The 12,997-nt window shown below is 32.7% G+C and overlaps 1 protein-coding gene across 1 annotated transcript in view; it reads right to left on the reverse strand.

The window, feature by feature from the left end:
• Positions 1 to 4,078: 4,078 nt before the first annotated feature.
• gus (gustavus) overlaps positions 4,079 to 12,997 on the reverse strand; it is a 156,713-nt gene continuing 147,794 nt past the window's right edge. The window contains exon 4 of the mRNA XM_065500992.1: positions 4,079 to 4,511. Coding sequence (XP_065357064.1) covers positions 4,372 to 4,511 — 140 coding nt within the window. The 3' untranslated portion in view covers positions 4,079 to 4,371. The remainder of the gene's footprint in view (positions 4,512 to 12,997) is intronic.

The following is a 12,997-nucleotide window of genomic DNA, read 5'->3' on the forward strand; positions in this document are numbered from 1 at the left end:
ATATATGTATGCAAGGGTGTGAAAATTCAAATCGTATGTACAAAGTTAATTTTGATATACACATGGAATTTCATATGCATAGGATACATCTCGTCTGACTACACCTTTAACTTGCAGTGTTTGTTTTCAGGTCAAAATTTCTAACTAAATTTTGAACCAACAAATTTGTAACTGAATTTTGAAAATAATATTTATTGCGAATATTAATCATAATTCGAACGTATGTTCGAAAATTTTTGAAAGCTGTTCAAATAATCTCTAAATCATAAGAATTCTTAAAAAAAATATGTATTTCAGTTTTATTTGAGGCCAATTTCTACATTTTCCAATTTAAAACTTAAACATTTAAAAAAAAAATTAAAAATGTTCAAGAATTTAAAGTATTTTCATTGTATTTTTTTATTATATGTTCGCAATATTCAATATGCTTTAAAAAGAAGAAAACTAATTTAAATCATGCTTTTATTTAAATGCTATAAAGCATTGTTTTCCAGATTCACACAACAATACGTTTGCTTCATATTTTAGTGTAACGATGTTTGTACATTGAACCAAATTTCTTATGAAAATAACCGTTAATGTCTTTATTTAAAAGAAAAACAATTAATTTTTTTACATTTTTGATACAAATTAAAATTGAATTCATAAACGTATTTTAGCTTAAAATACATATTTAAAATGTTGTTTTAAATAAATGAATTTTAAAATTGCTTCGACCCTATTTTAAAGTATTCTTTTTTACATTTTATCTTAAAAAAGGAATTTTAAAGATAAATGTTTATAAATTTGCAATAATAGACGATAATATTACAATTGCTTAACATAAGTTTAACTTCGCTGGGGAATAATTACCTGTTTCATTTTTGCTCAGTTTCGCCTCTAATTCTAACCCTATGCTTGTTCAGGTAACCAATTAAGATAAAGAAATACTTTTTTCTATTGCTTTGCTGTGATATCATATTTTCGTGCATTGCATGATACACGAGATTTTTTATTTTGTTGTCTGGCGGGTAACTAATAATGCTAATGGTGACTCGACACGGGAACAGGCGACACACAATGACAATGCGAGAAGCATGGGTTGTTACAATTTTTAAACTACTAAACGGCTTTTATTTGCAATTAAAAGTATCCGGTTTATTTAAAGGAAATAAACCAGCGTTTTGAAAAGGTTAAAACGTAACAATATAATCATACTCAATCCACAATTGACATTAGTTATAATCAGCTAAAGATGACGATCACATTAAAAAAAAACTTGTCCTCCATTTTACTTAAACATAAAACTGATCAATTTCAAGATAAAGTCAACCTCATATTGAAATTTATCGAAAGTACGCATAATAATAAAGTGGATAAAACGGAATTATGTAAAATCGAAAAGTTTGTTAAATCCTTTGACATAAAATGGAAAACCGTAAAATTTTTAGCCATATATTATCTCTTATAGTTTACGAGTTATTCGCATTTGAAAAGTAAAATTTTATTTTTTTGCCTACCTTGGTCTGCCATTTTGCTAATAACAACAAATTTTTTGAATTAACAACAAATTTATTAATAATCTTAAGAAAGAATTGTTAAAAAATATCTACTGAGTCAAATGTTATGTTGAGTATGATTATATATTAATTATTCTTCATGAGTTTCATATAATAGGTTACCTGTAGTCAACGTTTATATAGGTGAAGCTATATTTGGAAATTTACCTGTTCTATTACCTGTAGTAAAAAAATAGTATTATGTATGAAATATGTTTTAGGGATATCCCAGGTATTTCATATTATACCTGGGATTCATTGTTAAAAAAGAGTTGCAATCGCTTAATGTTTGTACTTATGTATTATATAAGTACCTAACATTGAAGTTGTTATGGAACAAAATAACTTGGTGATGAAATTTCACTAGACATGTTAATCATTCGTTCATTACTGTGACACGTGGACAAAATAAGGTAGATATATTATACATCAATATTTTGGAAATTGCATCTTCTTTTCAAAAATGTTTAAATATATTGAAAATTAAAAACTTCATAGAAGAGTTTTTGCAAAAAAAAAAAGATAAATTTTTTTATTTTTTGTTGAAAATTTAAATTTTTAAACTGCTATAACATTTTGGTTTATGAATATTTTTTAATTAAATTTTACAATTATATAGACATTTTTTGTCGGAATGAAAAAGTGAAAATTTGGATTTAGATTTGTTATTGAGAATCCCACAATTCCCAAAAAACTATTCAAAAATCCCAAAATTGGGATTTTTTTGATTTTTGGATCTATTGAAGGTACCAAGCTCGGGGCTATGAAATCCCTTTGCATGATATTGAAGAACAGATTGGGACATACAAAACTGGTCTTAATTTTTTGAAAGCAGCTATGCGATTTTAGAATATGTTGTCTAAAGTTGAAATTTACATAAAAAATAGGTCTACTTCGGAAGGCTCTGGACCACGCAATAATACGAATTTTGATATTATTTTGCTTTTATAATATTTACCGAAAGTTATCTTTCAGAAAAATATAAACACATTATTTATTTTTTTCTCATTTTCTGTATAATTTAAAATTAATGTAGGTACTTTTTTCGAAAAAAAATGACGAAAAAACGACTTTTTTATTTTTTTTAAGTTTGAATGCACATAACTTTTGACTCAGTAGATATTTTTTAACAATTCTTTCTTAAGATTATTAATAAATTTGTTGTTAATTCAAAAAATTTTTTGTTATTAGCAAAATGGCAGACCAAGGTAGACAAAAAAAATAAAATTTTACTTTTCAAATGCGAATAACCCGTAAACTATAAGAGATAATATATGGCTAAAGTAATGATCTCGTCTAGTACATTCCATATATATAAAAATCTTTCAAATCGGATCGGAAACAAAAATTTGGCATCATTTTTAATTTTTGATATACAAGAGGTGCCCCACTTTGGGGCATTGTGGCTCGGCACCCCCTTGGTTGTTTAAGCCCAAATTCAAAACTTAAACTTATCGACACCTCCTCTATAGCCATGGGAAATTTTATTAAAATCGGGCTATTCGTTTAGAAGTTACAGATTTATTTCCACTTTTTTTTCAGATCCCCCACTGCGAATAATTTTGTTCTGCGCTTGTAAGCGATCGCGAGGCAAATGCAATCGTCCTCTCTTCTCCATCCACTAAAAGGACACCAGCTATTCCAGTTGGACTAGCATCACACGACAGCAGAAGTGACATATCGGGATTATATGGTATTAGTACCCGATCGCTTGTGATTTCCCTTTTCAATTTGTTAAACGCTTCACGACATTCATTTGGCAATTTAAACTTTGTATTTTTATGCAATAATTTCCGCAATGGAGTTGATATTGTGGACACATTCAAAATAAATCTCGAGTAGTATGTGACCATCTCCAAATAACGCCTGACGTCATCAACCGTTTTTGGTTCTGGCATCTGTACAATTGCATCAATCTTCGAAGCAGATTTGTTTATTTTATTGTATTCAATAGTGTGGCCTAAAACTTCTATTTTATTCTTGAAAAATGTACATTTTGAGCGATTCAAATGTAAGTCGTACTTCCTTAGTTGTTGTAAACAACAATAATACAATATAAATTAAATGTGTTATATTTAATAAATCAATTTAAAAATAATACATATGACTTTAATTATTTTATAAGGAAAATTTGCTATGGTTTCCAACAATACTGTATGTCCCATCCTGTCATCTATCTTAGTTTGTCCACAATTGTAGAAAATTCTTCCGAGGATCAACATTAAAAAATTTAAATTTCCCAAAAAAAAATTGAAAATATTCAGACAAAATTTTGGAAAAAGAGATATGATGGAGACTAATTTCCCTTTAAAATGAGGTACGCCTCATCCTGTCATCTGCCGTAGTTCGAAACATATTTAACTCCTCATATTTATCTTCACTCAATTCTTTTCGATTTTTTATTTTGTAAAATTCCTTTTTCAACTATTGTTGGATCATTCATATACTTATGAGAGACACTATACCTCCTATAAATTCAAGCTTCGCAAAAATAACATTTATTGACAATTCTTAAAATTTTAATATTGTATAAATACACATTCTCTGCACTTTATCCTTTTTTAAGGAATTTCTTGACTTTATATTTTATTGAATCTTAAATGAGAAAATGTTGAGATTTATCTTATATCATTTTTATGTTAAACGATATATACTTATATATGTATACAATGCTGTCAATTTACAAAACTAAACCCATATAAACTTACAAATATATTACACCAAAATATGCTAAACGGAGTATTTATAAACATATTACTATATAATCAAAAACTGCTACTAACATCAAATTCTTACATTTAAATTTAATCATTAATAGCTTATAATGAAAATATTATCTACGATTTTTATACAATAAATACGTTTTCATCGAATGAGGAAGATGTAGTTGATGAACCCGCTCTTCCAAGTTTGCACGACCAAGTTCCTGTCGTATTGTTCGTCTACATAAATCCATTAGTGGTAATGGTTCAGCTATAAAATAGTAATATTATTTAGTTATTAGATTATATTAATTTATATATATATATTAGAAATAAAATAAAACAAATATATGTATCACAGTCTATGTCTGGCAATTGCCGATTAAAAAAGTGTTTCTCTCTGGCCGCCTGCTAATGTTATGCTTTTATTTAAGGCATGTGGATTGTGACATTTTTGGCAATTATTTTGAGAAAAAAAATTCAAACAAAAAGTAAAGAAAAAAACCTAACAAAATAAATTTTAACAAATTAAATATGTATATAGAATGTATTTTAAAAATTTAATAATTAAATACGAAGTTAAATACAACAATTTTATAAACAAAGAGAGGATGTGTCACTCGATTATATATGTATGCAAGGGTGTGAAAATTCAAATCGTATGTACAAAGTTAATTTTGATATAAACATGGAATTTCATATGCATAGGATACATCTCGTCTGACTACACCTTTAACTTGCAGTGTTTGTTTTCAGGTCAAAATTTCTAACTAAATTTTGAACCAACAAATTTGTAACTGAATTTTGAAAATAATATTTATTGCGAATATTAATCATAATTCGAACGTATGTTCGAAAATTTTTGAAAGCTGTTCAAATAATCTCTAAATCATAAGAATTCTTAAAAAAAATATGTATTTCAGTTTTATTTGAGGCCAATTTCTACATTTTCCAATTTAAAACTTAAACATTTAAAAAAAAATTAAAAATGTTCAAGAATTTAAAGTATTTTCATTGTATTTTTTTATTATATGTTCGCAATATTCAATATGCTTTAAAAAGAAGAAAACTAATTTAAATCATGCTTTTATTTAAATGCTATAAAGCAGTGTTTTCCAGATTCACACAACAATACGTTTGCTTCATATTTTAGTGTAACGATGTTTGTACATTGAACCAAATTTCTTATGAAAATAACCGTTAATGTCTTTATTTAAAAGAAAAACAATTAATTTTTTTACATTTTTGATACAAATTAAAATTGAATTCATAAACGTATTTTAGCTTAAAATACATATTTAAAATGTTGTTTTAAATAAATGAATTTTAAAATTGCTTCGACCCTATTTTAAAGTATTCTTTTTTACATTTTATCTTAAAAAAGGAATTTTAAAGATAAATGTTTATAAATTTGCAATAATAGACGATAATATTACAATTGCTTAACATAAGTTTAACTCCGCTGGGGAATAATTACCTGTTTCATTTTTGCTCAGTTTCGCCTCTAATTCTAACCCTATGCTTGTTCAGGTAACCAATTAAGATAAAGAAATACTTTTTTCTATTGCTTTGCTATGATATCATAATTTCGTGCATTGCATGATACACGAGATTTTTTATTTTGTTGTCTGGCGGGTAACTAATAATGCTAATGGTGACTCGACACGGGAACAGGCGACACACAATGACAATGCGAGAAGCATGGGTTTTCAAGGTTAATGCCGCAATTGCAATCAGATTTCTTAATTGTCATTGCAAATGCAAGCCGTACCGGGAACTGCAAGCGTTTAAAATCGAATAGAATGGTCGGTCGTAGACATTGGGATCTGTGGTATCAAAAGGTCTCCTTCTCCCTTGTACTTTCTTCGATGACGTTATTCATCAGGTTTTTTACCGCAAGTCGGTTATCATTACAAAGACGTGGTTAGTTTATGGTTTGTAACATTATGATTACAGATCCGACTTTCAGTTGGAGATTTATGAGGCGGTAATCGGTGTAACTCCAGCGAGTTTAAAAACTCGGTTGGATACTTGACAACATCATCTTGGGAAGTAACGGAATCCACCGAATTGTACCGTTCCCACGACAATTGGATCTCCGATCCGGAACGAATCATATTCGGCCAAAGATTGTCAACTCAGCGACAGCTGTACAAACCGAAAGTATTTTCCCCAGGAGAACAAAATTTGTCGGCAATTTTGCTCAAAATCCTTTTAATTATAGCCGGCGTTGAACAGAATCCAGGTCCCAGTATTTAGCTCTGTTCAGTATGTCAACAACGCATAATGCGTAACACCACCTCAGTACAATGCACCATTTGTAATAACTGGTGTCACCTGAAAAGGTGTTCAGGACTCACCAGTCACCGCGACTGGAACCCCAGCTTCGTAGGATCATGTTGTAGTACGCAACCTCAGAACCCCAGCACTACCCCCATAATTACGATCCCACAATGCCGTGTCCAAACTCCACCCCCGGACAAAATGTTGTCCAATCCCCATACCTCGGACACAGCAGACCCTGTTCAAATCAATGGACATGTTCTGTCTGTCAGGACGTAATTAGACGTAACATCAATTCAGTGCAACGGCTGCAAAAATTGGTGCCATATGAGAAGATGCTCTGGATTACGCTCGCACAAGGACTGGAGTAAAGCTTTTTAGCCCCCTGTTGCACAAACATACCCCCGGCGACAGTTGCCACCCCAGCCATACCTGTGCAATTCACCCCAACATCTGCCTCTACTACAACAACAAACCCCGGCAAGAACTCCACCTCAACTGCCAAGTATATTAAATATACCACCCCAACATTTCGGGGATTCCCAAGTATCGTTTAAGATCATGCAGTTAAACTGTAATGGTCTTAGAAATAAGGTCGTGGAAATTACCAATTTTATGCATGTTAATAACATCCTCATTGCCGCCATTCAAGAAACGAAGCTAACCAGGTATTGTAGACTCTCGGCTTCCAGTGATTACAACATCATTCGGAAAGACAGGGAACGTGATCATGGCGGTGGTCTTGCTTTTATCATAAAGCGAAGCGTCAATTATACATTGACAGTACAACCCCCCTCCCCCTCTCCTGACCACTACGTGGAAGTAATGAGCATCTCAATAAAAACTGGAGATATTGAGTTAGAAATTGTCAATGTATATATTCCACCCGTCAACAGCATTGGGACTAGTTATCATCCCAGCATAGCCCACCATTTGCAAGGAGATAACAGAATAATACTTGGCGATTTCAATGCTCACCACGAGAGTTGGTACTCCCAGCTACCAAACGATCCACGCGGTATTTCATTATCAGGCCAGATATATGACTCGGACTTCGCTGCAATCAACTAAGACTTCTCTACGAGAATAACTGCTCGATGTTCAAGCTCCCCAGACATTTCCATCGTCTGCATGTCGCTTCTTGCCCATACCACCTGGCAAGCCCAAACGGCATTAAAATCCGATCACATCCCTATCTTGATCACAGTAGAGAAGTCTAGCGACTTTGTGGAGCCAGATAAGCGCAAGTTCGTTAACTACAACAATGCTGACTGGCACAGCTTTACGAACTACATAGACGATTCACTACGTCACTTGCCGCCCCCCACATGTGCCAGAAGGTGTGAAGCAATCTTTAGAAAGATAGTCCTTCAGGCGGCAAGGCGCTTTATCCCCGCAGTAAGAATACCGAATATTAGACCAAATTTTCCATCTCAGGCAGCACGATTGGCTCAAGAACGCGATCTCCTACGTGCTAGCAATCCAGCTAATGAGCAAATTGAGCAGTTGACGGCTGATATTGACTTTATCGTCGACGAACATCGCCGCAACAAATGGTTAGACCACCTGAATCATTGCTCAACTGACTCTAAATCGCTATGGTCTACTATCAAAAGTCTATCTGGAAACGATAATCGAAATCAAAACCTCGCTGCTATTGCGTTTAATAACTTGCAACATACAGATGCCAAGAAATGCGCAACACAATTCTGCAGGCAATTAATAGAACACCCCGCCACGCAGAACCGGACCAAAAGAACTATAGTTCGGAGAACTAAGAATCTTACTCGAGATCCTCAGCCATGCTTCACCTCCCGTGAAGTCGAGTTCATTATCTCCAAATGGAAACCTTCTAAAGCTCTAGGTCCGGATGGTATCTCATTGATAATGCTAAAGAAGCTCGGTATAGTAGGTCTGGAATATCTCACCCACCTTCTCAATCACTCGATTCACCATTTGGTGATTCCAGATATCTGGAAAGTGGCTCGAGTTATCCCAATTCTAAAACCGGAAAAATCAGCTACCCTAGGAGAATCATACCGCCCCATCTCCTTATTGTCACCAATAGCAAAGATTTTAGAATCCCTACTATTACCCACCCTGAAAGAGCATTTCCCGCTCGCCACACATCAACACGGATTCAGGGAAGCGCATAGCACAACAACGGCTCTAACACAGATAACCTCCCAGATCGCCAATGGCCTCAATCAGCAACGACCGTGTCAACGCACCATCGTCGCCGCACTGGATTTATCCAAGGCATTCGATACGGTCGATCACTCGATGCTGATTAATGACATCGTGAACTCCACACTCCCAAATGATGTCAAACGCTGAATAGCCAACTATCTATGTGGAAGACATACGTTTATTGAGTTCAGAGGCCAGAAATCAAAATACAGCAAGATAAAGATGGGCGTGCTCTTCAACATATATTTTGCCAAGCTTCCTGAAACCCCCCCCAAATGTCTCTATGGTGTCGTATGCAGGTGATTGCACTATAATTTCATCAGGTGTCAACATCGACAACATAAGTGCCAAAATCACCCGATACCTGGCCTTCATAACAGACTTTTTTCAGGAACGCAAACTAAGGTTATCTGCTCCGAAATCCTCGGTGTCCCTTTTCACATCTTGGACTAAAGAAGTAAGGACGGCGCTCAACATCTCAGTCGAAGGTCGAACTATCCCCACGGTTCAAAACCCGAAAATTTTAGGGGTAGTCTTCGACAGACTCCTTCACTTTTCAAGGAACGCAACCTACATCAACCAAAAGGTTAGAAATAGGAACAAGGTCCTTAAAGCTCTAGCTGGCACCTCTTGGGGCATGAACAAAGAGACGATTGTAGCGACATACAAGGCGATTGGTCGCTCTCTTCTCAATTACGCTACCCCAGTATGGAAAAAAAAAATTTCATGGAATTCGGTTAATATTCGTGAATATTACCCAAACCCCATGCGATGTAAAATTTTCCAGAAACTAGGGCATACAAAAAATCATTGTAAAAACTCACCAATTTGCGCTCAATGTAACCTTCCACCCCATAACCCAAATGAATGCACTCGTGTACAATGCGCTAATTGTCTAGATGAACATCCATCCTCATCAAATAAATGCACAAAATTTACACAACAAAAAGAACTTTTAAAAATAAAAATTAAAAACAAATGCACAATTAACGAAGCTTGGCGAATTTTAAGAAATAATATACCCACAATTTCTGCAAATACAACGTACGCTACCGTTATCTCAGATAAAACTAATATCAACAACAAACAATACACCAAAGAAATCATACAAGAATCAACCACTAAAAACGTCAACTCACAAAACATACAGAATATTTCAACAACATCTAAATCCGCTTTATCCTCTATTTCTCTAAACCTTACTGAAAATCATAATGCAAATATTACAACAACTGAAAGTACCACTCCGAATTTTAACAATAACAACAACCTTCTGAACGAATTTAACACAATAATTACACCTTACGACGACGTAGTAAGTGAAGAAGAATAAATTATATACATATCTCTCAAATAACTTATCACTCTCTTAAATATTATTAAATGATCAATATAATACAATGGAACATCAATTGATACAACTTCGACGAATTATCTCTTCTTATTAATGAATATAATCCAGACATAATTGCAATACAAGAAATACACATACCTAATAACAAAACAAATATAATTACTCACAAACAATACGATGGTTACTTTTATAATTTACCAAGCAATGTTTATGATAAACAAGGGATTGGCTTTCTTGTTAAAAAACATATACCTCACAAAATAATATTTCGCAATACAAAAATTGGTTCATTAGAAATTATTATTAACATTAGTCCATCCTTTTCTATTATAAACTGCTATATTCCCCCAAACCATACATTCTCAATAAAAGATATAGCAATTTCCAATCAACAATCTTACATCACATTGGGAGATTTCAAAGCTTGGAGTAATATATGGGGTTCCCATAAAACTAATGAAAGAGGCAAAATTGTTGAACATTTAAATCACAGCGAAAACCTTATCATTTTAAATGATGGTAATAGTACACATTTGTCAACCCACAATTATTTTACAAATGTAGACATATCAATGTGCAGTTCTCAATTAGCCCCATTAACCTCATGGAATATAATCAACTCACTATATGGAAGCGACTTATTAAAATAGGATGTAACTCTAATATTTCTAAATGGAAACCAACTTCAAAATTTAAAACTGATATAGCTGACTGGAAAAAATTTCAATTACATTGTGTTGAACAAAATCATAACATCCATTTCCTCAAATATAAATTCCGAGGCCGCAAAAAAAAATTCTAAGAATTATACGTTTTGCCGCCAATCTTTCCATCCCACAAACAAAACATTTTTTCTCCAAAAAATCTGTTCCATGGTGGAATAATTCCTTAAGTAACCTCAGAAAAGATAAACAAAATAAATGGCATATATACAACCGGAATAGATCTAAGGATAATATTTTAGCATACAAAAAAGCCAATGCAATTTTTAAAAAATCACTACAGCAATTTACATCATCAATTAACCCTAAAACTTCAACTAAGAAAATATGGCACGATATAAAAACAGTTTTATAAAGTTGAATGGTACACAACTCACTCAAATTTATAAAACTGGATCAACGATTTCATTCATCAGCATCCGACATAGCTAATAACTTTGGCAAATATTGGTCTGATTTATCCCATGATAGTCAATTCCACCCATCTTTTGCGTCCAATAAAACTAATCTACTAAATTTTAACTACAATAACGTAACCTTATCTTCAACAGCAAAACAAATCGACAATAAAATTAACCTTATAGAATTTGAAAATGTACTAGCTTATGCTAAAGGTAAAACACCGGGATATGATAAAATATCATACCCAATACTAAAGAATTTGCCTATCTGCCTAAAAGAAATAATTTTGACAGTTTATAATAATATTTTTGATAGCGGTATCTATCCTCAAAACTGGTGTAATGCAATTATAATCCCCATACAAAAATCAAGCAAACCTGTGGAAAACATAAGTAGCTACATACCGATATCTTTACTTCCTTGCATAGGTAAAGTTTTAGAAAAAATTGTTGCCGAAAGATTAATGAGGTATGTCTTCAAAAACAACCTAATCTACTCCAAACAAGTCGCATTTAAAGCTCTTTAGACTTTATTTTACATTTAACCAATTTTATTTCTAAAGCCCTCTCACACAAGAATCAGGTGTCTATCTTATCAACAGATTTCGAACGTGCTTTTGATCGTATTGGAATACATATTGTTTTACAAGAATTAATAAAATGGATAGTTGGTAACAAAATCTATAATTTCATAAAATCATTCCTGACTAACCGTAAAATTAGAATTCGAATCAATTCTACTTTGTCTGATACATATTCTCTCTACAATGGTATACCACAAGGATCCCCACTTTCAGTTGCGCATCAGCAACATCGCTAACAATTACAAAATCATTGATCATTCGCTATACGCCGACGACGCAATTTTCTTCTCAAAAAACAATTCATCTACAAGAGTTAAAACAGCATTTGAAACCCTTCTTAAAGATATAAAAGAATTGTCAAATATTTCCGGCGCAACACTGTCATTAGAGAAATGCAAAATCTTGCATATTTGTAACAAAAGAAACTGCGGTTCACAAACTCTTAACTACAATAACACTACAATTAAAAATGTTTCAGATTTAAAAATTCTGGGTATTATTTTCGACGATAAATTTAATTTCAAACAACACTGCCTCAAACTTAGAAAAGATGTTCTGTACATTCTAATACACTGCTAAATATTACAAAAGCTCTGATCCTTTCAAAAATTAGTTAGGGCCTCCAAATTTGTGGGCACTGTCCTAAAGCATATATAAAATTCCTAAATGCTCCATACCATTCAGCAATTCGTTATTCTCTCGGAGCATTTCAAATATCTAATACTAAAAAACATGTAAACCGAGGCAGGGTTTCCCACTATCTCCGAATATATATATATGCTAACGATTTGAATCTTATCCCAAAAATATTCAATTCTAATAATATTAATGTGCTAAAATTATTAAAAAATGCTTTGAAACAAAAAATACCATGCAAAATACAATCACCTATCCATAGATGCTTAAATATCGCCAGAAACGTATTTCCATCGTTGTTACCTAAACAGCCAAACTCTAGAGTAGAGCCATGGTGGCAATTAAAAACAACATCATTTATTCTCGATCTTTTGAAATACGAAAAAACTACAACTTTACCGTTTATATATCAGCAATTGTTCACAACAATTCAACGATCTCCAACTTACAATGGTTGGTGTTTCCTATATACCGATGGATCAAAATCAGACCTTCATACATCATTTGATTTTATTAGAAAATCACTGCAGCATTTTTTCAGCCGAAGCCTTCGCAGTAAAATTAGCAGTAGAATATTCTTTAAAACT

This window comes from Calliphora vicina, chromosome 2 (assembly GCF_958450345.1).
Source record: "Calliphora vicina chromosome 2, idCalVici1.1, whole genome shotgun sequence".
Lineage (NCBI taxonomy): Eukaryota > Metazoa > Arthropoda > Insecta > Diptera > Calliphoridae > Calliphora > Calliphora vicina.